The following is a 27,396-nucleotide window of genomic DNA, read 5'->3' as shown; positions in this document are numbered from 1 at the left end:
TGCAGTTGTATTTCAAAATGCATTTTAAATGTATTTATTGACTCTTGATTCATTGCATATGACATCCATTCTTTCAAAGATGACTGGAATGTTTCAGGTTGTGGGGGAGACAAGGACAGTTCAAAATAAAGAGGGAAACCCACTAACTATGAAACTTTACTGCATATCCAAAGGCCAGAGATCATAAAACCACCTGTTCCTCATCATTATGTTATTTCAAAGAGGATTGCGTCAAGAGACCATTGTATAGCCTTTTATCTGTATAACCCCCACATAGCTTTTTCTTAGAAACTCATTTTCAAGATCCATACATTAAAATGATTCTCACTATATTATCCTGCCAAGTTAAGGAGAAACGCAAAATGGTGGCAGCATGCTGAGCTCAACTACAGGCATTTTTGTACCTTTAAAGTGAACAAGGAACAGTCTGGAATTCTAGTCTCTATATAAATACTATCTTGACTACTGTTGATGAACAATTAAATCCAGATCTTCTCTACACACTGACATGGCAAACTGAAGTGTGTCACAATAGCTTTTGACAGACCATAAGTCAGCCCTATAAAATGTCAAATGTACTCCTACAATCTCATTATAATGCATCCTGAAGGACTGTGTATGCCAAAGGAGGGGAAAAAAAAGAATCAGAAGAAAAAGAAATTCACAGAACATTTAGTATTTACATAGTACATTATAACCCACCAAGAAATGAAGATGAGCGGCAAAAAAAAAAAAAAATGGAACACTTTAAATTAATTTCCTGTTAAAAACACCATAGTATTACAAAAAGAAACCCCAAAACATTTAATTATTAATTCATTTTAAAAAGTACAATAAAAATGGCTGTTTAAGTAGCGGGTTTGGAGTATATTCACTGAGATAAACATACTTACACTGTTCCGATTTAAAGTCTAGCCTCTAAATGAACAGTCGTCTTTATCTTTTTTCTTTTTAAGCTTCTTTTAAGTCTTTTTTTGCTGACCACGATTCTAATCTAACTCTATTTCACATATGTTTACACCTCATCAAGTTTGTTGTATGAGAGGAAATATCTCTTAAGTGTCTCTTGTAAACAGGAAAAAAATTGAACAGTGCAGGTTTTTTTGTGCCATTGGAGAGCGGTTTCGTTTTATACTCAACCACCTGCCCGTAGATTAGCAGGACAGATACAGAGTTTTAGGCTGAGTGGCAAGTGCTATTCATAAAATTCACTGGGATAATGTAGAGAATAAAAAGTCTGAATGTCTACTCGACGGGTACAAAAATATGTGAGTGTGGCTAAGTGCTTTACTAATAAACAGGGGTATATACAGTACATAGCTTTAGAAACTGAAGAATGTAGGATAAAAGAAAACGTTGTGGAAGTACGCAACAAGTTAACTGTAAAGTATTCAGACTTTCATCAATAATGTGTAAATGTCCTGAAATGCCTTCCTGCATTGCTCCATTAAAACTGGTGTTGCTAAACTACTTCTATTTCTAGCCAATCTGAGCTTAATTTGAAATGTAAAGGATTTTCAATCCAGACAATTCTTTAACAGCTTATTCAGGGACTGTTTGTTAAATTTTCGTGGATGACCCTGTCAAGAAATGAGGTTTATAAAAATTGACATATTTACATAATATGCTTTTTGTTCCATGCACCAAATAGAAATGTATCAGTATAGTCCAATTAATTGGCTATCTACTGAGTAAAACACATTTTCAGGGCTACTTTCTAAAAAAAAAACCTTCATAGAAAACCCAAAGAAACATTGAGACCCTAAGTTAAAAGAAAACTTACTAATGTACCTGGCCGTTTGATACCAAAACACAAGGTAAAATCTCACCAAGGCATGAACATGCCAACAAAAGAATCATACTTAAAGAAACACAACATGTTATACTAGTAAATGATATACATAAGAACATATGCTGGATTCCTGCATTTAGCGAATTCACAATAGGTACTTGATGCAAGAACCTAATTTTGCATTGAATAATATCCCCAGGCTTATGGCAAATGGCAGAAACCACAGATGCTTTAAACACCCAAGGCACTCTTTTTCACAAGCAACAATAAAAATTTTAGTATTTTAGTAAAATGTTACCGTTTAAACGTTCGTCGGTAACCCTACAGTTCGTCTATACCCCTAATGAACAGTGTAAACCCCAGTGTGAATGTAGGTAGTCAAAAGATTACGGCTTAAATGACAAAATACAACTAGGTATGATATGTAAAAATGAATTGTTTGCAGCATGAAATGTCCTGTTTGATAAAAGACAGAAACAACAGCAACACAGCTAATGCTTATCAATCAAGCTAACACACGAAAACATGCCAACCAGTAAGAAAGGAAGTACAAAACATTTAGTTATTGCACATTAGAGAGGCTCAGAGTCTTGCGTCATTTTGACAAATTTTCAGCCAGCATAATTAACTGACGCTGTGCTTTAAATATTTTTTTTTTTCCTAGGACTGCGAAAGACATCATAAAGTTTACTCTGTTTTAATTTCAATGCTTAAGGGCCGATCGTTGTGCCATTTTTTCATGTGCTTCTCCAGAGTGCTGTAGACGCTAAAAGGCATGTGGCATATCTCACATTTGTAAACGTCCTTGCCTGTCTGTCCATGCGTCTTCATGTGCCGTGTTAGCTTGCTGCTCTGAGCACAGGCGTAGCTACAAAGCTCACACTTGTACGGCCTCTCGCCAGTGTGGCTGCGCCGATGCACTGTCAAGTTGCTGCAGTTTTTGAAGACCTTGCCACAAAACTCACATGTGTCACTACGTCGACCATCCTTGGAGCTGGGTCGACCAGTGGGAAGGTGCGGTGTACTGGCCCTACTTCCCGTGCCACTGCGCCCAGAGGCTGTCCCTCCATCTAGCTCCCCAGGGGGAGTGGAGAACCTGAGACTTCCATTCTCCGAGGAGTGCTCAGAAGACGTGGCGAAAGGTGATTGTCTTGAGTCCCCAAAGTTGAGAATAGGATCCTTGAGCTGGCGCGACGCTGCGTATCCAGCCAGCCACTGTGAGTAAACGTTTTCTGAGTTGGGGATTGTAGGAGTTGAAAGGTCAAGGTCCTTTTCCACCTTGATGCGTTTGGAGAGAGGGCTGTCAGATTCTGGACTTCCGGCAAGAAGTTTCCTTGAAAGGTCATCGTTTGGGTAGGAGGCTGTTCCATTTACAATGGGTAAGTATCCCTTGTTGACTTGATCAGACTCTTGTGGGGAGTCGTCCCCACCTGGCTCACTAGCTGATCGGTGGTCCCCTCGTTTGTAAAGTTTTAGGGCATCTCGATAATCCTGAATTCCCTCGACACTTTTGTTGTGTCGCTGTCTATTGTTCTCATGGTGACGTGCAGCTTCTAGGCTCAGGCTAAAGTTGATATCATTCCTCTCGCCGGCCTCACTCTCATTCTCTTCTTCCTCCTCTTCTTCTTCTTCTTCTTCTTCCTCCTCCTCTTCCTCCCCTTCCTCCTCTTCATCCTCCTCCTCTTCCTCCTCATCTTCTTCATCTTCTTCCTGTCCATTTTCCGGGATCACGCCATTGTTCTCACTTTTAAACTTTGCTACCACAGATTTCAGAGCATTGGTGGCACTGCTTAGCAAATCACTTGTGCCTGGCTCTGGTGAACTGGCAGTTGAAAGGCCATCATCTGATTTGGAGGTAGTAGAGGAGGATTTGTGCCGATGAGTCTTCATGTGGCGCTTCAACTTGCTTGCCTGAGTGCAGGCATGGTTGCAGAGGTGGCACTTGTAAGGTTTCTCTCCGGTATGACTACGCCTGTGGACGATTAAGTTGCTCTGGAATTTAAAGGACTTTCCACAAAACTCGCAAGACTTTGCCTTCACAGCTGGCACGGTTGGAGTTTGTTGAGTAGGCGTTGAGTGAGATCCAGAAGGAGAATGAGATGCCCCTGGTTGGAATGGCTGCAGTAGCCGTTGCATAGGGCTAGGCCTGTTGGGTGACATGGGTGGAGAGGACCCAGCAGAGTTGCCTGCTAGTTCCCGTAGTCGTCTCGAGAAGTCCATAGATGGGGAATCCAAGGGTACCGAATTCAGACGCATTACCCTGTCAAAGGCGCTTGGGTGGTGGGGGGCCAAAGCTAGATCGTCTGGGCTCATGTGATGCCGTGGTGGGGGACTAAAGAGCGGAGGTGTCCTGGGATATCGGCCTTCTCTAGGAACCGAGGGCCCATCTCTGTTGGCTATCCTCATCAGGCTATAGGGACTACTGTCTGCCAGGTGGGCTGCATGTAGTGGTGGCTGCGAGGCACAGTCACCACCCATGCCTGGAGCGGAGGCCACCCGAGGAGTTAACGGGCTTCCAGGTTCGCTCTCCAGGTATATTCGGAAACCATGGGTATTCTGGGCATGCTGTAGCAGGAACCAAGCCGTGCTGAAGGGCTGCTTACAAGTTGTGCATGTGTAGCTGCTGGGCTCATCTTTTTCTGCAAGACAAAATCAGAGGGAGAAGGTTAGTTGTCCATTTAGGAAATGTTCCTATTTTACTACAAAGGCTCAGTAAGATCTCTCCATAGAAAGGCAGCAAGCAAGTAGCAGTTGATCACACACATTTACTAGCACATTTATTACAAGAACAGTCACCTTGGAGTAGCAAGTGTTTAGGTACCTTGCTTAGTGGCACAGTTGTGAAGCTCAAACCAGTAACCTTTCACTTTCCAATCCTGAGCTTTAGCCACTACCTCCATCATCCAATGTATTAGAAAATGTTTTACGTTGCTATTATTTATACAGTTATGTTCTTACCTTAAAATCTTGACATGATAAATCACAACTGTAAAGGCTAAACTCAGCCTTTCAAACTCGAAGCAAGGTTGTTCAGTTTCTGTATGAACATCACTCCACATGTAAACTGCCTTCCCTGTCTTTGAGATATCTGACACAAAGGCCAGAGTGAACAAAAACCTGTACCCAATCAAAACACTTTTTACTGCATAAGAGATGCAAGGGGGAGGCTGGTAAATTATGGATCATTACAATCTGCAAAAATTACAGTTAATTGCTGCCACCTGTGTGGGGTTTGACCTCCTCGGGAGATTTTCCGTCATAAAAAGGCCACTCTTTGCCTGTCTATTCTCATGCTTACTCCAGTTAAATCATATACCATTATCGCATGAATCATACGAGCAGGCCAATGCTTATATTTGAAGAATTAAAAATACATGCTATTCTATAAGACAACAATCATTACAATGTATAATGTTCCTCATCACTAGTACAGCAATAAAGCATAACTGGCAAACTGTATTGAGGACTTCCAATGTACATGACAAAAAAATAAGGATAAAGGTGTAGCTAATTTTTGGTCATCTTGTTAGCTTTCATACTGCATACACAAGCAAACACAGAGAGCACACCCCAAGCATTTCCTGTCTTTTAACACCTTGTGTTAAAAGGGGTTTTCTGAACTCCAGTGAACAACAAATCCACTTCTTAAGTGGGTCTAGGGTAAAGTTCACAGTAACCGGTATGAAAGCAATCTGCCCTAACTTGTAGTAGTGAAATACTAATTGCAAATTGCATTCAGAGAGCAGCTCACATTCTTTGCATGTATTTCAGTGCATTTGCAGCAGATGAAAACAAAATGCCATTCCATTCCAATTTATTGCTAAATCTAACAAGAAGACAAATACAGTAGTGCCCCAAAATAATATGTGCAAGAGAAGTGCAGGGCAGCGAGAGAAAGAAAGAAATCATACTTAAGTTTGGACCAAGCAATCAAACAAAGTGTGAAAACAGCCTAAAATAAGGGAAGTGTTCTCCCTAGACATATAATCATCCTGCGTCGCTGACATTTAAAACACCCACCTCACCAACAGCAGCTATTACTTGGTGGCCTTGTCTGAGAGGCCGACTTATTGATTACTTTCAACCTTGTTCCTTTCAGCACATGGCCAACAATCACATTTTCTTTAGTGATATGCTAAAAGGTGAGGGGAGGTCTGGCAGAACAATTTGTGGGCAGAAAAGAACCGTTTTGTGTCTGCTTGAAGCATCAGCAAAATATCCTTTTCTAGGATAAATTGAAGACTCGTATGCATTTTTATGTGATTATACATAGTATAACATAATTCCATTCATACCAAATAGCATTTTTTTTCTTTCATTCTTTCTCAGTTATTCTCCTTTTGTCCTGGTCAGACTCAATGTGTTGCATTGAGCGCCTGACCACAGACAAGAACCAATTTGACCAGTAAAAACACTTCAAATACAGAGTGGTGTACAGAGTGGCAAATATACAGTATATATACAGTATATATATATATATATATATATATATATACTGTATATTTGCAGATCTACCATGTGTAAAGATTTCTTTCCGGCTACAGATAAAAATACACAGAAATGGTGTAATTGCAACCTTTGCACTTCAGGTTATATCAGGTTATGCCTGAATCGCAGAGCACCACATGCAAGTCACTGCACAAGCACTCAGACCCTTTATTATACAGTCCTTTTCTTAAATACACAAAGATAAGCATCAATGTGAAACCAAAGACTTGAACTTTGTGCTTAAAAGGCCCAGATCAGAACATTTGGCACCATGAAAACACGTTCAAGATTTACTATTTGAGGACTACGACGAGACTACAATTATGCATAATTTACCAGAAAATAATTACACTTCACTCAAGCATCTGTGCCCTCACACCTGACCCTAGTTTAATCTAGACATGATTATTCTCATATTCAAATCAATGTAATGAAATGCTCCAAGTGCCATATGGATACTCTGGGGACAAGGTGAGAAAAACGTATTTGGCCACAAGAAAGAATGCGTTCATCTGGCAGCTGGTATATTCTTGTCAGTGCCCATAAACATGTGTTGGTCCAAGAGTTTCATTTCCAGTGATCTCAATACCAGCGCTGGACACACACCCTACCCCCCACTGCAAATTGAAATTTGTCTAAGAGGGTAGCCATCTTGGAATGGGGCCTCTCATAGAGCGCCAAGCAATGGGTCAGCAGTCACCTTAGCAACGCACATTAAAGAGGCGGGCAGACAAAAAGGAGTGGACCAGACGGAGAGGTGAAGGGGATGGCGTTTAAAGCCCACAGACGGGTGGAGGGATCGGCTGGGGGAGGTGGCAGTCTGAGAAAAAGAAAGAGGTGGCTACTGGGAAAGATGAACTAGACTAGTCTGCACAGGGCAGAGGTGGAAGTTTTGTTAGCATACAGGACTGTCCCACAGACAGAGCAAACACTGAAGTCTGAAAACCAGTGAAGAGGGGAACATATGGTTGAGACAGTTTGACTCCAGCAAATATCTACAAGCAATAATCTGCTTCTTATGAAATAATCATTAGAAAATGGTTCATTCTGATTCTAAAATCTGATTGGATGAGCAAAAGCTGTTGTAAATCAGTTAAAGCAACCTCAAACAGAATTTTAACATTCAAGAGTGAATGTCACAAAAACCTCGAAAATATCTCTAAAAGATCTCAAAATAAAACAAAATAAATAAGATATTTTATTTTGCTTATAGAAATTGAAGCCTATTTTAAAGATTCATGACAATTAAGCACATGTAAAAAGTATTTATATATCATCATCATGGCAATATTTGTTGTACTGCCTTTATTTTATACATTGAACTTCAAATGTCACTGTATTACAGATTACCACTGAGAATCGTAGATATTAAAAAACAACTCGAGCGAAATTGCATTATGTACAGATAATGTGTGGGAAAATTTGCTTTTTTCATGAAAATAATAAGTTAAGAAAGCAAAAAAACTTAAAGGTCCTGAAAAAAGACTTCAATTTCTTTATGAAAAATATTTAATATGATTTTGTGGTTAAAGGACAAATGGTTTTTGTGAAATTCATCCTAAAACAGCCAGTGCATCCTAACAAGATATGGAATCATAAAACAGAGAAGAAGAGATAAACTGTCTAATGTAAATCTGAGTTTTTTCCCCCACAACCAGGACAAACCTATAGGACCTTTTTGTCGATCGCATTGCGCTGGGTAGCCCCGTCCATTATAAAATGTAATCGATCCAAAATCCTGCTTCACATAACTGTGCATTAAACATTAAATATCTGTTGTTTTCGTTGACAATAACTCCACTTCTTGCCAAGGCTAACAACACCCTTAACCATGTAATGCATGGCCTTGAGTGGCTTATTGCTTTATTTAGAACTGTTTCTCTAAAGAGTTCCTGAATGTCCATTAACACAGCTGGCCTTCTGCACTGATGTATAGTGTACAATGAGAGGTCCAGTATAGCTCTAAACGTTACCACCATGCCAACATTTCCACACTGCTCAACAAAGATTATTTCAAGTCATCCTGTCCCTTTCTTTGCATTCTCCTGATCCATGAGAGGACTACAGGCTTAAACGGGCATGTGATAGTCAGGTCTAGTGAGAGGATTCATTCAGGAAGCCCCCCTCAGGCAGAGCTCTGGTACTGGGACCAGTACAAAAAGACCAGTGTTCCCCATTCACATTACAGCCATGGGGTCAATATTTAAGGCTTCCCATCTGGCGCATCCCGGGCACAAGTAGTAAATGTAGTAAATTAAGCTAGAGTTAAATGAACTAATTTCTCCTGTCCTGGCTAAATATATCAAGACAACTATAATTAAGTCATTCATACATGGTAAAAAAAAAATGTCAAAGTTTTTTTAAACTATTTCAATCTTTCTGCTTAATAATTTCATGTTTAATTCAATGTGCCATTTTGTTGTAATTGCTTGTGAAATTTACAAGACATTTCTGAGTAAATATTGTTTCACCACCAAATTTTCTTCAGTGTAGTTTGATATATAAAGGCAACTATAATTACATAATTTGTGGTTTGAGTCCCCAAACTGCTATTGCATTGCTATCTCAACCAGTAGTATCTAATGGTCCAACCAGTGAATGATGGATGGAGTTTTATTCTTGCAGTTCCGTTTGGTGATACTAGTCGCACACCTCATTTATAAGATAAAGGTTAAGTTGAAGCTGAAAAGGTTCAGCAAAAAGCTACACCGCGCTAGTATAACTGAATTTGACATTAGCTACAGTAGCTGGCGTTTAAAAAAAAGGGGCTACGAAAGCCAAAAGCAGCTGTTACATACAATCAGACATGGTATTACTACCAGTCCCTCTTTAACTCAAATATAACAGCTCTAGCACACTCTGAAACATAACATTTACCATCAATAAGCTTCTGTAAGATGGATGCAACCATCACTTGGCTAAGACAGGCCACACTCACCCCAATTCTTCATTTGTCTGACATCAAGCTGGATTCCAGCTCTCTGCTTTGCTACTTAATTGGATACATATGTTCTGATCTGCATCGCGGTACGGTAGCAGATGGGAGAGTTCTGCAAACTGCCACTGCTTTAGCATCAATGAGGAAACTGTTTAAAACGGCCAGTGAATTCTGAAATGAATACCTTGCATTACTTAGTTATTTTTTTATAGAAAGTAATGCATTATGTTATTTTTGTATTACTTCTTGTCACCTGGGCCGGGCTAAGCTTGCTTATTTGTTTTTTAATAACAAAACCTAGCCTATTTATTTGTAATTTTTTTGGCAACTATAAAGGCCCTTTTCACACTTTTCATATGTGAAATTAATAAGCCTCAGGCTGAAGGAAGTACCTCTGCTTCTGCACCTCACTCCCAATTTCTCTCGGCATGGGAAAGGAAAGTTGTCAGTAAATAAATGAGAAATGAGTGTTACTTATTTCAAAAAGTAAAAAAAAAATATATATATATAAATTTAAAAGTAATGCATCACTTTACTTGATAAAGTAATCTGATTATGTGACTTGCGTTACTTGTAATGCATTACCCCCAGCACTGGTCCAACTAGGTGCAAAACAAATTTCCTACGAAAGGTAATTCCGCACTCTGTCCTGACTCTTTCAAAAGGAGAACAACAGAGCGATATGAAACAATTGTAGCTTGCTGTGATCATGGCTGGTTACGACCAACTTGAACTATTTTACGAAATGGCAATTTCGTATAAATTCATACTGAGATTTGTATGGAAACTTGTGTTTTTTATGAATTGCCATGAGAGTTTGTTATGACACACTCACATGAAGAGACGGCTTGAAATATTTGTAGCTCGGTTTTGACTCGCATGTCCAAATTGAAAATCCATATTTAATATCCAAATAACAACTGAACATAGGCCTACATGCCTCTTGTAAATCAAAGTCTACAAATGAATCAAAATGCCATGTGGATGGATGTTCATTGTGAAAAACTGCTTATAGGAAATATTTTTTCATGGGTAAATTAATCAGCTACAACATTTTGGGTTCATGTAGTCATGAAAAATTGAGGCAGATGGCATGAGAATGCTATCTGTCACCACTATCACATTTCAATCGCAAAGACTGAATATTAATTAACCTATAGCAACAGATGAATCATCCTTTTAACAACATACATCTCAGGAATTTCGACTAGAGTTGGAATGTTACCTGTGCACTCTTGCCAGAAATCTGTCTGGAGCCTTGTAGCTCACAGCTCTTATACAGTGCATACTTTTGAAAGACTGTGGGAGGTCAGAGGTCGTAGAGAGGGGGCTGTTTTCATCAGGTTTTCCAGCTCATGTAAACGGATGTCAACAACATTTTTTTAACCTCACAAAGTACAAGGTGAACCAGTTGTCTACTTTCACCTGTTTACAAGTGGGAGTATTTCATTTGTGTGTGTGGTTACAGTTAGAACTCCTTCGACGGCCGTGAATGAGCTCTGAAGACGTTAAAAAGGCACAAAAGCTTCCTTATTCCTTCCTTAGGAGGCACAGATTTCTGGTTTGAGACACTTGTGTGGTTAAGTAAAGTTGTGTGACTGAGTGAAAAGTGGAGGAGAGTGATAGAAACAACAAGCGAAAAAAGGGGTACCGAAGGAGAGCTTTGGCCTTCTGGTGACAGCAGGATTTATACTCAGGCAGCTGTAGGACAACACACCATCTCTAGCTATGCACTTAAATTCAGACATTCCAGGGAGGCGCTGGCAAGACCGTACATATACACGGCCCCGCTGAGGTCAAGGGTCACAACTCAGTGAGTGGTGGAGCCAAGCGGAAGAGTATTTGACAGAGTGGCACAACAGACGTTCAGCAGCTTTCTGGCTTCTCCTCACGGTTGGAGGGACTTAAAAGTATTTTAAGAGAAAATTACATACAGGCACAGAAGAGATTTGGTTGCGTTTAGTTCATTTGTGTTAGCTTAGAGGTCATTATTACGCTAATGTATTCCTAAAAGTTGACAAACTGAACAGATATATGCATTTAAAATCTCTCTGGTCTTGAAAAATGGACCAAAAATATTGATGACTCACCTTGCATTACAAACATAAAAATGATAAATTTTTGTCCAATCAAATGCACTCTAGAATGAGAACGTCTCTCCCGCTAACACCATCTATACATGACTACATGACTTGCAGTAGCAAAGAACAAATAATGATTCACATTTGTAATGTAAATTAAAGACCACTGGACTGGTTTTAAAAGTGGGATTTTAATGTCTTGTCCTAACTTTAAATAGGAAATATGTCAACGCATGCGCCTGTAAAGTCATTTCATGGGGTCTTTAAAAATGGTGTACTTGCACTTAGATGTATATAGTTATTCTGTTGTTTTGTGGCATGTAATGCCACAATTTTGACTTCCAATATGGTGATTCTAGTATCAAATACCTGGTATAGATGTATGATTATCAAACTTTTAGGCTCAAAGGTTCCACATAGTCAAACACAATATACTGTAAGCTACAATATTTCCAGTGCTTCTGCAATAATTATGAAGGTTTTTAATGAACTGAAATGAGTATTGATATTAATACAATTTAAAAACAACAGTTATGAGTGGATATTTTAATTAATTTAGTTTACATCTTAATTTTAAATTTCAATTTAGCATGTCATCACTTTAATATATTAACAATAATTTACTTGAGCGCCCCTAGTGGACCCTGGCCCCCAGGTTGGCAACCTCTGCCTCAGATTACCAGTTCAGTAACATGTTACATGAATATGGTTCTGATTCAGTACCAAGCTCAATATCAAAGCACTATGGTATTACCATCTGATACCATCAGTATGCTATAAAACAAAGTTTTATGAGGGAGATTGCGTCAGGACCGATGAGTATTTTGATCCACAAAGTCAAATAGACTCAACAAAAGCAACATTAATTGCTAAAACATGTCTTCAGGAAGTCCCAAAATGTTCCAAACTAGAATTCTCACAAATTGATTTTCTTTGCAAACCATCTTTTCCATATGTGTACTCTGCTTCTTAATACATGACAGGAAAATCCTGAGGAGGCTCTACACCACAACGAGGGCATCTGTCCTCTCAGTGTGACGGGCCTCTGGGTTTATATGTGTCTTTGTGTATGTGACAGTGTCTCTGTGTGTGTCTGTCTGCGATAGTTCACTCTGACAGGCTTGGAGGGCAGGGGTTCACGGAGCAGGGCAGGGGACAGAGGAGATGATCCATTCTCATCCAGACGATAATGACATGACAAGAGCAATGGGAGACGGGGGATCAGAGTTTAGATTTGGACAGATTTTGGATTCTAAACCAGCCCTTCTAAAAGGCTCGTAAAAACTGTGATCGTTCAGTTCCCTAGACAATTCTTGGCCAGAATAGTTTGGCTACAAGAGTCTCCATGTAGGCCCACAAACATCACATGCCAAATAAAGTGCACCGATCTATGCATGTCAACACATTTATACCATACCGTTCAAAGGTTTGACAGATTTTCTCCACGATCACTGTCTGTCTGGGTTTCACACACATGCATTGTTTCAACCTTCTCATCAAACCCTCTTTCTTGCTGTAAACATCAGTAGACACGCTTTCACATGCAAACTCAACACGCCACTTAAACTGTCATGGGCCTTTATGTTCAGTCAGTAAGACGCTGAATGGAAGCTTTGTGACGGTTTCATGCCTGCATTCTACAAGTGCTCAATTTGCTACAGCCGTAATGTCACCACGGTGTGTTGCTCAAATGCAAGAGAGGCAAACAAACTACATAAAGAGGGATGAGAAGACAGTGGAAAGAAAGAGACTATGAGACAAGGGGTCTAAGATGGGATTGTATGAGAGCTATAATGAAAGAGAAAGAGAGGAGAGCAAACAGACAAAAGAATGAGAGACTGTTCTGAGAAGAGCAGGAGAGGCTGATACAGAAAGAAATACATCGATGGACAGATAAGTGCTAAAGCAAATTAACCTCTTTAATTGGACCGATGCTCTCTCTGAGCTCAAAGATTGTTTCAGGCCGCTGACAGCTGACGGGGTGAGACGCTACAGGCTCATGATGGGACATCTGCTCCCTGGCTAGACAGATAGCACTTCTGGACACTGTATATTATATTTGTCGGAGCTAAAGAATGAAAGGAAGGGATGTCAAAGACAAATAAGAAACAAAGGCATTAAATCACAGACTAAACATAATTAAAGACTTTATAAAACATGAAAGGAGATGTTTTAATGATGCTATTTTCTATGTAGTGGTCATACCGATATATAGATTTTTTTGATGACCGATGCAGAAATCTTCGAAATCAGTGTGGCTGATGGACGATATTAAGCCAATATATATATATATATAATATCACAATATTTAATTTAAGATAGTAAACACAAGCATAACAATTATTACAATTAAATTTAGATTTATTGGACATAATATTTGCTAAAATAATTAGATATAAACCATTGTAAAATAAAGACTTGACAATTGTAAAATAAACTGTAAAAATACTTTAGATAGCAACTTTTTGCTAGCATATATTTTTAGGCACTGCATTTTCAGTGCTGTCAAAATAAAAGTCCCACTTATGACACCAAATAGAATTCTGCTGACAAATCTTGGCTTATATATTGGCTGACCACAAGTTATAGTCCATACAAATGATGTGCTAGATTTTTGTGTATAGTTTTCTAAAGCAAAGTGATAGCTTTCTGTGACTGACCAAAAATTAAGTCTTTGCTCACTGAAAATCTTTCCCTCTGCCATAACTCTGTAATCTTGTTTGACCTGCATATATTCCAATTTGCCATGTGACAAGCAAGAACCAATGACTTTTGCCCTCAGTGACACCAAACTTGCCGTTACAGAGGCATATTTTTTTAATTGAACACAGTCATTATTCTGTTTTTACAGTGCTTTCTTTTTGGATTTAATCACCTTTTGTTGTAGAGAAATAGGCTAGTGTGAACTTTGAATGTGATCATTCTTCCTAATATCTCCTTTAGTGTTTAATGAAGAAAGAAAATCATTTGACTCATTCGTTGTTCAGTGTCTAAATGATGACCTTTTTTTTTTTTTTTTTTTTAGGTCAACTGTTCAGAGGTCATGGTATCTAGGTTTTCCAAGCTGATTGCCAAGACTTTTATGTATATGTTTTCCAAAAGCAAAACTCAAAAACTCAAGGACACATTTAGATTTTTGACTCAGAAAAGTAATTCCACAGTTGCATTTCTGTCAGGGAGCAGCAGTAACAGTGAAAGGTCAAACAATTTCTCCACCATAGTGGCTGTTTCCTGAGCTCTTCAGAATGGAGGAAGAAGTCAATGGACAAGGAGAGCACATGTGAGCGACCTCCGTCTATGATGTGGATGGCCTTGACTAGTTTAACCCACACTTTCACAAAATAAATCACATCTGACATAAACAGAGATGGGAAAGAACTAAAAACTATTCATGTACGGCTGCAAAAAGAGAACATGGTGAATGTATAGCTAGCATCTCTCCACATTCAGAGTGGATATTGATGAGCCATCTACAGCTCAAGTATTCACTTTCCAAACAAAGCTACAGAGCACCATCTGGGAGTTGTGGCCCACTTTGTGGGGTCGGACACGCAGTATGGCAGACATATATATACACACACATACTGAAACCGAGAATGTGAAAAAGAGACATCAACAGAAAGATCGAGAAAACAGATAGACTGAGAAAACAGAGCAACATACCCTATCGTATTTATACACACACACATAGACATACCCAACAGAATCGAACACAAAGACGCACAAATTCACTCTGAGAAACCGTGACACTCAGAGACCCCTGCTGTGTGTGAGAGCCCCCTCAAAAATCTGCATAAATACATATGCAAATGTGTGGGTCAACTGATAGACAAGTGAAGAGCATGCAAAGGAACATATTTATCCATCTCTATGTGAAACAGATATTTTCACAAATGTGTGATTTTCACACTTCTGATGAGCTTGATCGTGTTGCATTTGTCTTGTTCTGCACTATAGCTCTGAACGGTTTCATGACACCCATCGTATTCAATTCACAATGTATATCTCTCAACTATCCTGCTCTCCATTGTCCTGCACTCTCAAAAGAGGTTCATTCAGGTATTCTTTCTTGTGTGTCCGCATGTGTTTTGTGAATTGTCTTCAACACAGGCATGCAAGTGAAGACAAGGCCAGCCAACCGGTTCTAACCAGTCCAAAAGTCAGCTCCTCTTTTTGCCTTTGGCCTAAAAAAACAAAAACAACAAAAAAAAAAAACCTAGTGGTATTTGATATACAGGCAGCAGGTATGAGGGCTGTGTGTGTGTGTGTGTGCACACGACGTCTAGTCAGATTCAAAAGACCTGGAGCTCAGCCAAGTTGATCCAGAAATGGACAGCCACCATCAGGGTGAGAGGACGGCCCTTCCCCCTCCAGCAGTTCTCAACTTGACCCTCTGTTAACCTAAAGAACACATGCTCAGCTAGCACTGCTCTCTCTCAGCCACTTTCTCTTCCCTTACCTCATTCCTTCTTACTAACTGTTACTCTTTTTAAGGAACAGCTCATCTATAAATACAAACAAAACCTGTATAACTTTATTTCTTTCACAGAACACAAAAGGTGACATTTACTGCAGACAATTCAAGCTGTAATGAACAATAAATATTTAATAAAAAGTGAACAGAGACCATGGCTGTAGCAACAAAATTTTCAGTAAATAACTTCAAAGATTTTTGGTCTGTTCTATGTAAGTTACCATAATGATCATTTATATGGAATATTTATCTTATTAAACTTTTATGGTCCTTTTTTTGCCTTTGGAATTTATTGGAGTTTGTTTACCATTGATGTTTAATGTATGGAACAGTGCAGCATGAACATCTATATCTATATCATCTATATTTGGGTTTTACAGAAGAAAGGCAGACAGGTTTGAAAGGACATGCGGGTGAGTAACAGGCACAAAATTAACATACTGATAATCCATATGGATTATTTTTATACCTTTACGGTCCTTTGTAGCACTTTTTGGATTTTTGGTCACTATACACATTCAATGTATGGAAAAGAGTGGCATGAACATTGATCTAAACCTCTATATTCTTGTTCGACAGAAGAAAGTCATTCAGACGGGTTTGGAAGGATATGTGGGTGAGTAACACACAAATTATCATATTAATAATTAATATGGATTATTTTTATGCTACTTTTATGGTTGTATGCTACTTTTTGCCCTCTTTGGAGTTTTGGGGACCATTTACATTACATGTATGAAAAAATGCAGCATGAATATTGATCTAAACTTCTATATTTGAGTTTTACACAACGATGTCAGTCAGATGGGTTTAGAAGCACATGCAGGTGACTAACATGCACTAAGTTATGTGCATGTTAGGACTACTTTTATGATACTTTTATAGTGTTTTAGAGTTTTGGTCACCCTCCACTTTCAATGCATGGAAGAGAGCTGTGTGAAGTCTGTCAGACAGCTTTAGAATGACATACAGTTGAGTAAGTGAAGTTTTTTTGGTGTAATCTTCAACTATTTTTCAACTGAATTTCTCGTTCCATCTGTCTGATTTCCTGACTTGTTTTGGCCACTTTTTTAGTGGATGGTTCTCTCCGTTCCTGTCTCCTTCCCTCTAAAGCTCTTCAGCAAGCGAGACATAGATCATTCCGGCGTCTTCCCCCCTGCTCTATTCAGGATAAACAAAGTGCCTCAAGTTCAGGCCCCACCCCGGGACCCTTAAACAAAGCCATCTATCATGCTGTCTGGCCCGACCTGTTTGGCCACAGCCAGGGCTGCCTCAGCCTCCGAGCCCCCGCCCTGAGCACAATTCCCCCATTGTGTCCCCGCCGGCCTCCCTGCCGGCCTCTTCTCACACCCCATGACACAGACACAGGGTTAAGTCAGGCTCCGGAGGAGAGCCAGCACCTGTGATGGGGCAGATAAAGGTACCGCCAGCTGCAGTGCATCTCACTTGAAAATGAAACACAGGTGCTGATTTCTTAAATGTACTGTGAGTCTGTCTCACAGTAACAGTGTAGGAATAAACTTAAAGTAAGCTAATGTTTTGTCTACAAAACTCTACATGCAAGTACACAAATGCAAATGCTTTGACAGCAAACTTTACTTAATGTGTTTTTGCATTATTGTGAGCACCGGTACTCAAGGGGGCGATAGAGTTAACTATAAATGTGACATTAAATCAGATGTGTTATGATTCAGGTAGCTAGCTAAAAGCATGTTAACTTTACTTTTCTCAGTATTTGACAAAAAGAAGTGGAAAGTACGGTCTGAGATATTTCGGCATGAAATGAAACTAGCATAATAAAGAGCGTTTATGTTCACATACTTGCATAAAGTATGTATGGGGTCTTACATTACAATTCAAATAGTATAGTTGTGTAATTCAACCCAAACAAATTTATCATGGTTGACCAAATGTACACATGAAAGATTCATCATGGCACACATTGAATTACATGTCAACAAGCTACCTCAATCTCCTTTCGGTTGCTAATGTTTTAGAAACACTAAATAATCCATTATGTGGCATCATGTAGCACTAATCCAACTACATTCTGTTTGGAGCGATCAATCATTTATGACCTTGGCTCATGACTGCTACATAGGAATCCAGCAGATGTTTGTTTACATTTCATGCAATGTTCATTGTTATATAAAGTTACTATTTTAAACAGTGAGACTTAGAATAAAAGACTCTTAAAATCTTTTAATGGTGCACAGCTCTGTTCTGCTCTGTTTATTTCTCTAGCGACTAAGTCCTTCTTCAACTGACGCATATCAACTGAATGAACTCATAATGGGCTAATCAAATATGCAAAATAATTGGCAATTACCTAGAGGGACTAATGGTCATTAGAATTTACAACAAGGTAATGAACTAAAGTCTGCATGTACCATGCATATTCATAAAGCAATCAAGGCTTTGAAGATTAAAGAAGTGCTTCAAATTCAAATGAGCCACAGAATATTATCAGTGAGATTCAGAGAGAGAGCGAGAGAGAGATAGAGAGAGAGAGAGAGAGAGAATGTTTCCCAAGATAAAAGACTAAACATTTTGTTACATTCCACTTCAGTGCTTCTATTGCAGTAAAAGAGCAAAATTAAATACTCAAGTTCAAAGAATTGAATGAATTAATCGGGCTCTTTACGGAACTACTTGAATTGTGCTTTACACAGCTGATGTCTTGACATATTATTAAATGATTATTTGCCCTCCTATTCATTGTCTATAGTCATTTCCAAGTCCAACGCTCAGAGTCAAACCTGATTTAAGAGTCTTAAATATCTTTACAGATGTGCATTGATGTTGACTTTCCTCCCTGCATCAAAATGTGTTCTATTTCACAGTGTAGCAAAACTACAGATGTCGTTCAACTCCACTGCAACCAACTGACCCAAAAGAAATTGAGTTTGCATGCAAAAGCGTGAATAAAGAGGAAAAAAATAAAATCTAGATGGAGACAGACAACAAGAGAGAGAGAGAGACTTTCAGGGAACCATGACCCTAGACTCAGACAGTGAGGGGCCTCTTGGGTCTTTATCTCATTCTATAGAACACAGATAAGACACACCAGCTGCAGACCACACACACATATATTGAGTCCACCATGTTATAACAATACCATGTCCTGGAAATGCCCAGAATCAAAACAGCAAAACATTTTTCTCTAAATTAGCTGCACATCATCAAAAAACACACTAATGCATGGATGAAACATTTTCTTTTAGAGGAAATAGCCTAAATAGATTATTAGAAGAGCACATTTACCCATTTCTCATAATTTACTTTATACCGCACACGGCATTATACTCATTTTTGATGTTTGTTTTTTGTGTGTGTGAAAAATAAACTCAAATCAAAGCTAGTACAGTGTAAAGCATGTACTGTATATTTTATATTACCTACGATATATCAACACAGAGCTGCAGGCAGTTTTGTATTCCCAAGGCAAACACTAAATAGAAGTGTCTACAGTTCAGCTGGCTGGCCACACTCACGCACAAACACATCTGTACACAAACACACACACAGGTGAGTCAGAATATCATGTGCTCCTGACAGATCTGATGATTGCATAGCTTAATGCTGAAAGAGTTGTGTGCCAAAACACAGTCAGTAAACCTCATGGAGATGTGTGCATGTGTGTCTACAATAAATGTGTTTTCATGCAAGCTCTGTTAGGCAAACAAAATTTGCTTCAATGTACTATATGAATAAGGCAAGCTGTATATTTTGCATGCTATAAATGACACCCTTTAATGTTTATTATTATTATTTTGAGCATTTATTAGCTTTTTTGCACTTGTGTTGTGACAAATGGAATTTTTAATTGTACTAATGTTCCATATAGTCCCTCAATTAATGAGGTCATAAACCTGCATGTTTAATAGTTATACAAGAATGTAAAAATGCAAGATAGAATGCATGTCACACTGCAGGACACTGCTGTTAGTTCTTGAAATGCCATGTCAGCTACAAATATATAAACTTCACCACAATACACGTTCCCGCCTGCTCTGTGCCAATGTCCTGCCATATGCCCACTGAAAGGGAACCCCTTGGCAGTGTCTGCCAAGTCAAACGCGCTGTCATGTTGCGTCGAGACAGGCTCAGCAAACCACACACAAACACAGACACATGCACTCTTGCTCAGACTCTCATAAATAAACCAATCAGACACTTTTTTTCTATGACATATTAAAGAAACAATATTCAATCACTATCAGCATAAAACTACTCAGGAAAACATTGGTTGATGAGTTTAGTTGTCAATTAAATTAACTTCATCTCAGATGTTTCTCTTAAAATTCATTTAAAGAAATAAAATTTGAGATAAATGAGTCCATTTTAGACAAACTAAGAATATAGCACTAAGAAATGAGTGTGGATAGCAGCTCATATAATTTGATCTTGAAAAATTCAATGAGAAACATCCGAAACTCGACTAGAGTCGAACAGGGGTCTTTTTCTCAGAAGAAAAGTAGAAGACTTCAGTACAAATCTTTATTTGCTCCATTTATTTTCTTTGCTGTGTAGGACAAAAAATATTGAGATATTAAAAAGATTTGTCTTTCTGATTTTTCTTTTTTTGATCTAAGCCTGTAAAGCTTCTCAGTAATGGTGCACTATTGGGGATCCCCAAACTTCCTGTCTCCCGTTCCACTTGCTCTCCTCCAGCTAATGATCCATAACTCTCTCCGGTTAGAGAATAGTGGATCGGTGCCAAAGACATCAAGACACCAAGGCCAAGAACACCAGAAGACACCGGATAACATAACAGAAAGAGTCCATTTCACCACAATTTAGTAGTAACACACAGTTAACGTGCAATGTAAATACGATCAGCACAATAAAATATAACCGTTATCATCAAAGCTCTTCTCCTTGTGTTTGCATGATGAAGAGCCGCTTCTAAAGTCTGTAGGGACCAGGAGACGGCACAGCGCTTATTAAACAACAATACGAGACTGGATCACCTATATCAGCCTCAGAGAAAATGGCTTCACATGGATGTACTTAAGAAAATAACCCCAGAGAGATAGTAGATAAGGGGGCAGGGGAGGGAGGTCTGCAGAAGGGGGTTATTGCCTGAGCTCATCGTCTGGCCGCTCGGGGGCATTCAGACTTGAATAAAATGGGGGTGTGATGGGGTGTTGTTAAGGGGGGTATTAAAAGCTGCTGTGTCCACATGCATATCTTAAATTGTTTATCATGCAAATTTCTCCAAGCGTGAACCTTTAACGGATTCACCATTTACAGCCGATACAGAATTCCATCTGTTGTGACGGACATCTGCTTGCATGATGCGACCACAAACTGAAGATCACGCATGTGCTTTACATGTAACGGTGAAAGCGTGTGACCTGTCTGGACCGGGACGGGCAAACACTGAATGTCCTGAGAGGTACATAAAAATTACTTTCGGTTGCACTTTATTTTACGTCGTCCTTGATTCAGTGTAATTAATTATACAATTAGTACTATTAATCACCAACATGTTCTTACTATATGGTTAGATTAGGGTTTGTTTTAGGGTTAGTTGCATGCAATTATGCATAATTTACTGTTATTACTATAGGACATGTAACAAGGACACCTGCACCCTAATAATACATTAATAATAAGATTGAGCTGCTCAATCAGATTGAAAAGCCTTTGTGCATAAATCTCAGTTGACTAACTGAGGTTGAAATAAAACTGATAAATTCCTTGTGCCATGATACATATGTTTACATATGTTTTATGTCATATGAATGTGAGGTCAGTGGATGAGAATGAATATTTAAACCATGGAAAAATTGACAATTATGTTCATGCTAGATCTGGTGGTATTATCACAGTTGCTTTCTCCGGTTGGCATGTGCTGAACTTTTGTTTAGAATACATGTAATGCACATGTAAACGTTTAGGCTTCATAAAAACAGAACCTCACAATCTGAAATTGGACTGGATTCATGCAGACTGATGAAAATGTATGCATGCAAATATACCCACTGTAAAATAAATAGTCACCATACTTCTTAATCCATCAAAAAAATAAAAATAAATAACATGTAGACATTTTAACAAACCTCATCATCATTTGACCTCAAGACAAACAGCAACTTGCAAAAATTATAATGTAATCGTAATTCAAACAAAAATTTGTCTGCCACAATCCGAGCTGAAATAGAATCCCAGTGGAAGCAATTTTAAAGTGCAAGCCTAAAATATGAATTTGCATACTAGAGGAGGTACTGTAAATACATAACTGCTACATAATATCATAATATGTGCTGCATGTTTTTCTTCTTTCCGGATACGTTGTGGTCAGTGCAAAGGGAAACGCTCTCTCATAATTATAAAAATGACTAGACTCACTAACAATCTATGGCAGGCCTTGTCTTGGACAGCTGAAAATGATTTTCTTTTCTTTTTTATCAGCATGAATGTACCACTCTGCAGCTATACATTTACTGGAGTGAGATATGACCTTGTGAAAACCACACTAAAAGCAGCAACATCTGCGAAAGCCACATGAAAGAACTGAGAGAATGTCCATTCATACAGACAGCAAAAACACTATTTTCATCTACTATATATTCAAGTACTTTTTTTCCTGAAATGGACCAAACTCGGAAAGTGGAAAGCTGTAAAACCATGAGCTATCAGTAGAAACGTGTTATCCATCAAGGCCCTCCAATTAGAAGTTTCCACTTTGCAAACTCTCTCATAGATTTTCTCCAACCCAAACATCTGGTACTCTACCTGTTAAATTCTCTTGCTTGGGCCGTAATCCATGCGGCGTGGAGGCTAAATGCTCCTCTCCATGGGGCGAAACTTGAACTGCCACCTCCACTGGGACACAGGCTCGCCGCAGGCCTGCGGGTGGAGGCGACGGTGGCAGGTCTGAACCTTTGTCCATGCATAGGCGGCCTTGACACTGCCTGCGTTTGTGCTCAATGAACACCAGGATGTCGGCCAAAGGAAACCTGGAGCGGCACTGACCACAGGTGAGGAGGTCCTGATCCCCTTTAGGGGTGGATGGTTCCGATCCGGGATGGCTTTCCCCGTCCTCTGGGATATCTGCCGTCACGGGCTCGGCTACGGTAGGAGAAACACATGTGTGAGAGATAGAAGAACAACTTCCTGTGATATCCATACTGAAACCTGTTAAGGACTTGGTAAGTGCTAATTGTATATGTACCGTAAGTGATAATTATATTCATTTCCATATAAATGGAAGAGGTGTTGAAATTTGCAGTAGTGTTAGAGGTGTTATATGTCATATGGAAATATATCGACTGATTTTACACAGTTTTAGTCGGGTAGAAAAAAACGTTTTGCTAACGTTCCCTTTAAGTTATAAAAACGTTATTTCTGAATCAGTTTTTTACATTTGTATTGGTCAGACAAATGCAAATTTTTAGTTTTGCAAACATTATAACGTTACATTTGAATATTCTTTGAAACAAGAAGTAACAGTAATAAAAAACACATTAGACGAACATCCAACTAAAACATTTCAGGAAAAAAAAACATTCCAAGAACGATGTATAAACAATGCTTTTGCGCTAAAACATTATTAAAGACTAGATAACAAATGTTCTATAAACGTTTGTTCATAACTTTTAAGAAAACCTTTCCAAAACATTACCTAAAGTTCTGAGAAAGATCTCTGTTATTTGGGATGCTGATTAGACACAATACTATTCATATTCGTAACATTTTCCAGTGCTACAATACATCGGCACAACATTTGTGCCAGGAGACATCGATATCTATCTATTATTGAATTGCTGACACTTCTATCAGAGGAATACTGACTGTCAATGAAAGGCAGATGCAGAGAAGATGAGAAACCAAAGACAGAGAGAAAAACAGTGGTTGCCCAGTAATGGTAAAGAGGAGGGGGTTGCTCGCTTTAGTTGCATGACCCTGTTCATTATCCTGCCAATCTCACGTCTTAATGAACCCAACACCTCAGAGAATCAAAAAATAGATTCTAATTTGACTTCAAGATGATTGGAACCCATTTAGTTAAAAGTGCTGGAATCCTCTGAACTGAGGTTAGCTATTGAGGGGAGTATGTGGGGTAGTTCCCAGAAGGACAGCCAGAACATATGAAAGAGCAATCAAAACCACATCATGCATTTGAACTGGGCTGAGGGAGATTGTTGCCATCGGTGGTAGGTTAACCCTAATTCTGTGTCAGGTCATGTGGGACAAAAGGTGGGGGCGAAAACACATGAGTTTCTGACGAAGACTAAAACATGCTCCAGTATTTTCTTTTTTTTCTTTTAACGTACTTGGAAGATGCACAGTTCTGTGTTATCATTATGAACTGGAAACAAAGCCTTGGATCAGACCGTGCACTGGACAAACAGGTGTAATTCAAACCTCTTGTGAAGCATCAGGCGAGTTTGCAAACATAACATTTGGAAAATAACATATCAAAATCACTACCACTGTTAAACCATTTGAGATTATGTCAAATGATTTAACATTTTATACTTGTTTCAACATGATGGGTCAATGACATCAGCTTTTTTTTTTCATCTGAATATGTAAATATATATTTTAAAAAAGGTATACCCTCGTGTATACAAGGTGCAGGCAAGGAAGGTATTTTGATAGCTACTTTTTTAGCATTTAAACCTTTTGTTAAATCAACATGAATACAAAGATTACATATCTAAGAGCATGGTACATGTGTTTTAAACTAGAACTTAAACAGATTTCTCCTATTTATCATCTCTGACATGGTTTGCCATTGACCCACATGTCCTCTAAACCAATGTTTTCATAAAAAACACTGTACATTTATATTGTAGGGGAGATGTGTGGGTACACCTTATAAACGAGAGAAGGCTGGGCTCAAGTTCAAGTTCACATAGTAGCGTCTCAAATTGAATGGACCATCATTTGTTAATTTTCTGCCCCCTAGCGGCTACACATTGCAACTCGTGTTACGCGATGCCATATCGGTGCTCTTAGAACATGTTCAAACGCGATTTAAATAAAGGCACGAAACCAAACTCTGATAGATCAAGCGTAAACGTTACTTTCATGTGGAGTACATGCAGATTTTCTCATTTATAATGTTTTTTTATGTTTGTAAGGTTTTGACGCGCAAGACTTGAGGTGCTTTGAGAGCGTCGCCGGGGGGTTATAACAGGTTTGGCATGATAGATGCATAAACCAGGTTTGTATGTACAGTGTCAAGTAAGTATAAAAAAGATAAATTGTGTTTCACTTAATAACAAACCTTCTTTCACTGAATAACAAAATAACAAACATTCGATATTTATATTCCCGTTTCAATTCTTGAAAAATCGTAGAACCGAAGGAGGAAGTTGAGAAGAAAAACATTTTCTGAAATCAGCATTTAGATGCTCTTGTTTAGTTTTTGAAAACAAACATTACATGCTAGCCTACCCATAATCGTAATGATCTAATACACATACAAAACAAATTTTAGAATTGAAAGCCTAACATTACAGCCCAAGGGAAGCTCTAGTTTGGGCTGTTAAAATATCTCAAGGAAAAGTGAGCTTAGAGCGGAATTTTCCTTGTAAAATCATTTAAATGCTATCAAATTACGCTTAATTAACTTCATATACACACACATACTATATGCACACAAATGCATAACCAACCTTCACGAGTTGTGAATCATTACAAAGCACAACTCAACAGCAAAACGCGCTTCGTTCCATCTTAGAGACGCACCGTCGTGAACTCTATTAAAAAACTTATTTATATCAAATGAATTTTGAGCTATCAAGAAAGAAAAAGAAGAACTCCCCGCGTGAACTTACGCGAAAACTCCCGTTTGCTTAAGTGCTGGGGTTTGCCCTGCTTGCGGCGAGACATGTTGGACACGGTCTCAGCTGGGTTCACATCGGGAAGAGCCAGAGTCTTCAGAGAGTCCAGAGTAAAAATCTTCTTCAGCGATGCATCGGGTATCCCACATGAATTATAGAGAATAGTACAGAAGACGCGCGTGTAGTGGCAAGACGCTCGCGTTGGGCTTCATGGCTTCTTGGAGAAGAACTTAAAAGACGGGAATGGAAAGTAAACGAAGCCCCCTGAGCTGCTGCAAGTTCAAGTGCGGACGTGACGTGCCAGCAAACTTGACCGTCCAGAGGTAGATGATGGACATGGATCTGCTAAACACAGGCAAGAGGAGGACGGCTGCGAGTGGGAGGGGGTGAGACTCATAAAAACCAATGATGGGCTGCATGTGAACCATAGACCCCAGCAGCCAATGGGCAGAGAGAGAGAGAGAGAGAGAGAGAGAGAGAGAGAGAGAGAGAGAGAGGTACGGGTGTCTGTTTAGAGTAGAACTAAAAACATGAATGCATGAAGGGGTCTTCAAATAAAATGCATCTTTTTTTTTGTTTTGTTTTGTTAATAATAGAAAACTGGAGAAATTTATATTTGCTGCCCACTTTTGCAGATGTAGCCTGATCAAGGTTCAGCACAAGTCAAACAAAAAACATTAAACTTTCAGTCATCTTGTGCAATTTTAATTTTATTTAGCCTATTTTTATTTTTTTATTTTTGCACTGCTTATAAGTGAATGAGAACAGTGCCTTTCGTTCTTATTTAGCCTATTTGGGGGTAATAATCCTTAACAAATCTATCTGTTCCTGCTGTTTTGCAAACTCTGCATCTTGGCGTTGTTCTAGCAGTCTTGAAGGAGTTCCCACATATGCTGGACACTTGTTGGCTGCTTTTCATTTACTCTTCAATCCATAGGCACGGTTATATTTTGGCCAAAAATTATACTTAAAACATTTAAACAGAAGCCTTTCGATCAAAAGGTGCTTTGGATCATTAGAAGTGTTTAATGAATCAGGTGTTGCATAGTATGAAAGAGGCCTGATGAAGTGATGAAATTACTTAGGAAAAGTTTAGTAGCAAATAAATGGCAAAAAAAAATAAAATAAAATAAAATAAAATACAAACCTAAGTTTTAATCCATGGAGTGTCAAAGAAATAGAAATGAATGAAAAATCATGTTGGATAGGCAGGATATAGGGTTTATTATTGACACATTTGGGGAAATGTGTCATGTACAATTTCGCCATCTAGTGTTCGGTTAATACAAAAAGTTTTTATTTATTGTGTAATTCACCAATAGCGAATAGCTGAAGAATCGGAATGATCTAGATATAGGCTATAAACAGTAAAACCCAATAAACATACATTTTTTTATATAAAAATAAATAAATAATAATAATAATAATTGTTATTTTTTGTTGATTCCGTGCTGTTGTATTGTTTTACAAATTGTTTTTCAAAAACAATTAGTAAGAATAGCACACTGTCGCTTTGTACGTTGTTTTATATTGAGAAGGTTTGGAATGATCTATTATTATTATTATTATTAGTTTTACTTTTTATTTATAAACGTGTTGTATTTGTTTAATTGTATATATTTATTATTATTTATTTGTTTGTTTATTTATTGGCGTTGTTATTCAAGTCTCTAGGTCTTGTTTATAATACATTGAAAAATTGTTGAAATAATAAAACATCCGTCTATAATTCTGCATGAATTTCTTATGTCTAAACACTGACAAACGCATACACACAAGTGAGCATAACCATATGATTAAAATCATCCATGCTGACCACA

General features: G+C 38.5%; 1 protein-coding gene across 1 annotated transcript; it reads right to left on the bottom strand.

Moving 5' to 3' along the window:
* bcl11ab (BCL11 transcription factor A b) lies at nucleotides 1-25,950 on the bottom strand. The gene is made up of 3 exons (XM_058777784.1): nucleotides 25,571-25,950; nucleotides 22,518-22,853; nucleotides 1-4,431 (listed from the first exon to the last, which is right to left on the bottom strand). Exons 1-3 carry the CDS (start codon nucleotides 25,623-25,625, stop codon nucleotides 2,480-2,482), a joined length of 2,343 nt encoding a protein of 780 aa, XP_058633767.1. The 5' UTR covers nucleotides 25,626-25,950; the 3' UTR covers nucleotides 1-2,479.
* Nucleotides 25,951-27,396: the final 1,446 nt, after the last annotated feature.

Source organism: Onychostoma macrolepis, chromosome 06 (genome assembly GCF_012432095.1).
Source record: "Onychostoma macrolepis isolate SWU-2019 chromosome 06, ASM1243209v1, whole genome shotgun sequence".
NCBI lineage: Eukaryota > Metazoa > Chordata > Actinopteri > Cypriniformes > Cyprinidae > Onychostoma > Onychostoma macrolepis.
This window is presented reverse-complemented; position numbering and strand designations above follow the sequence as displayed.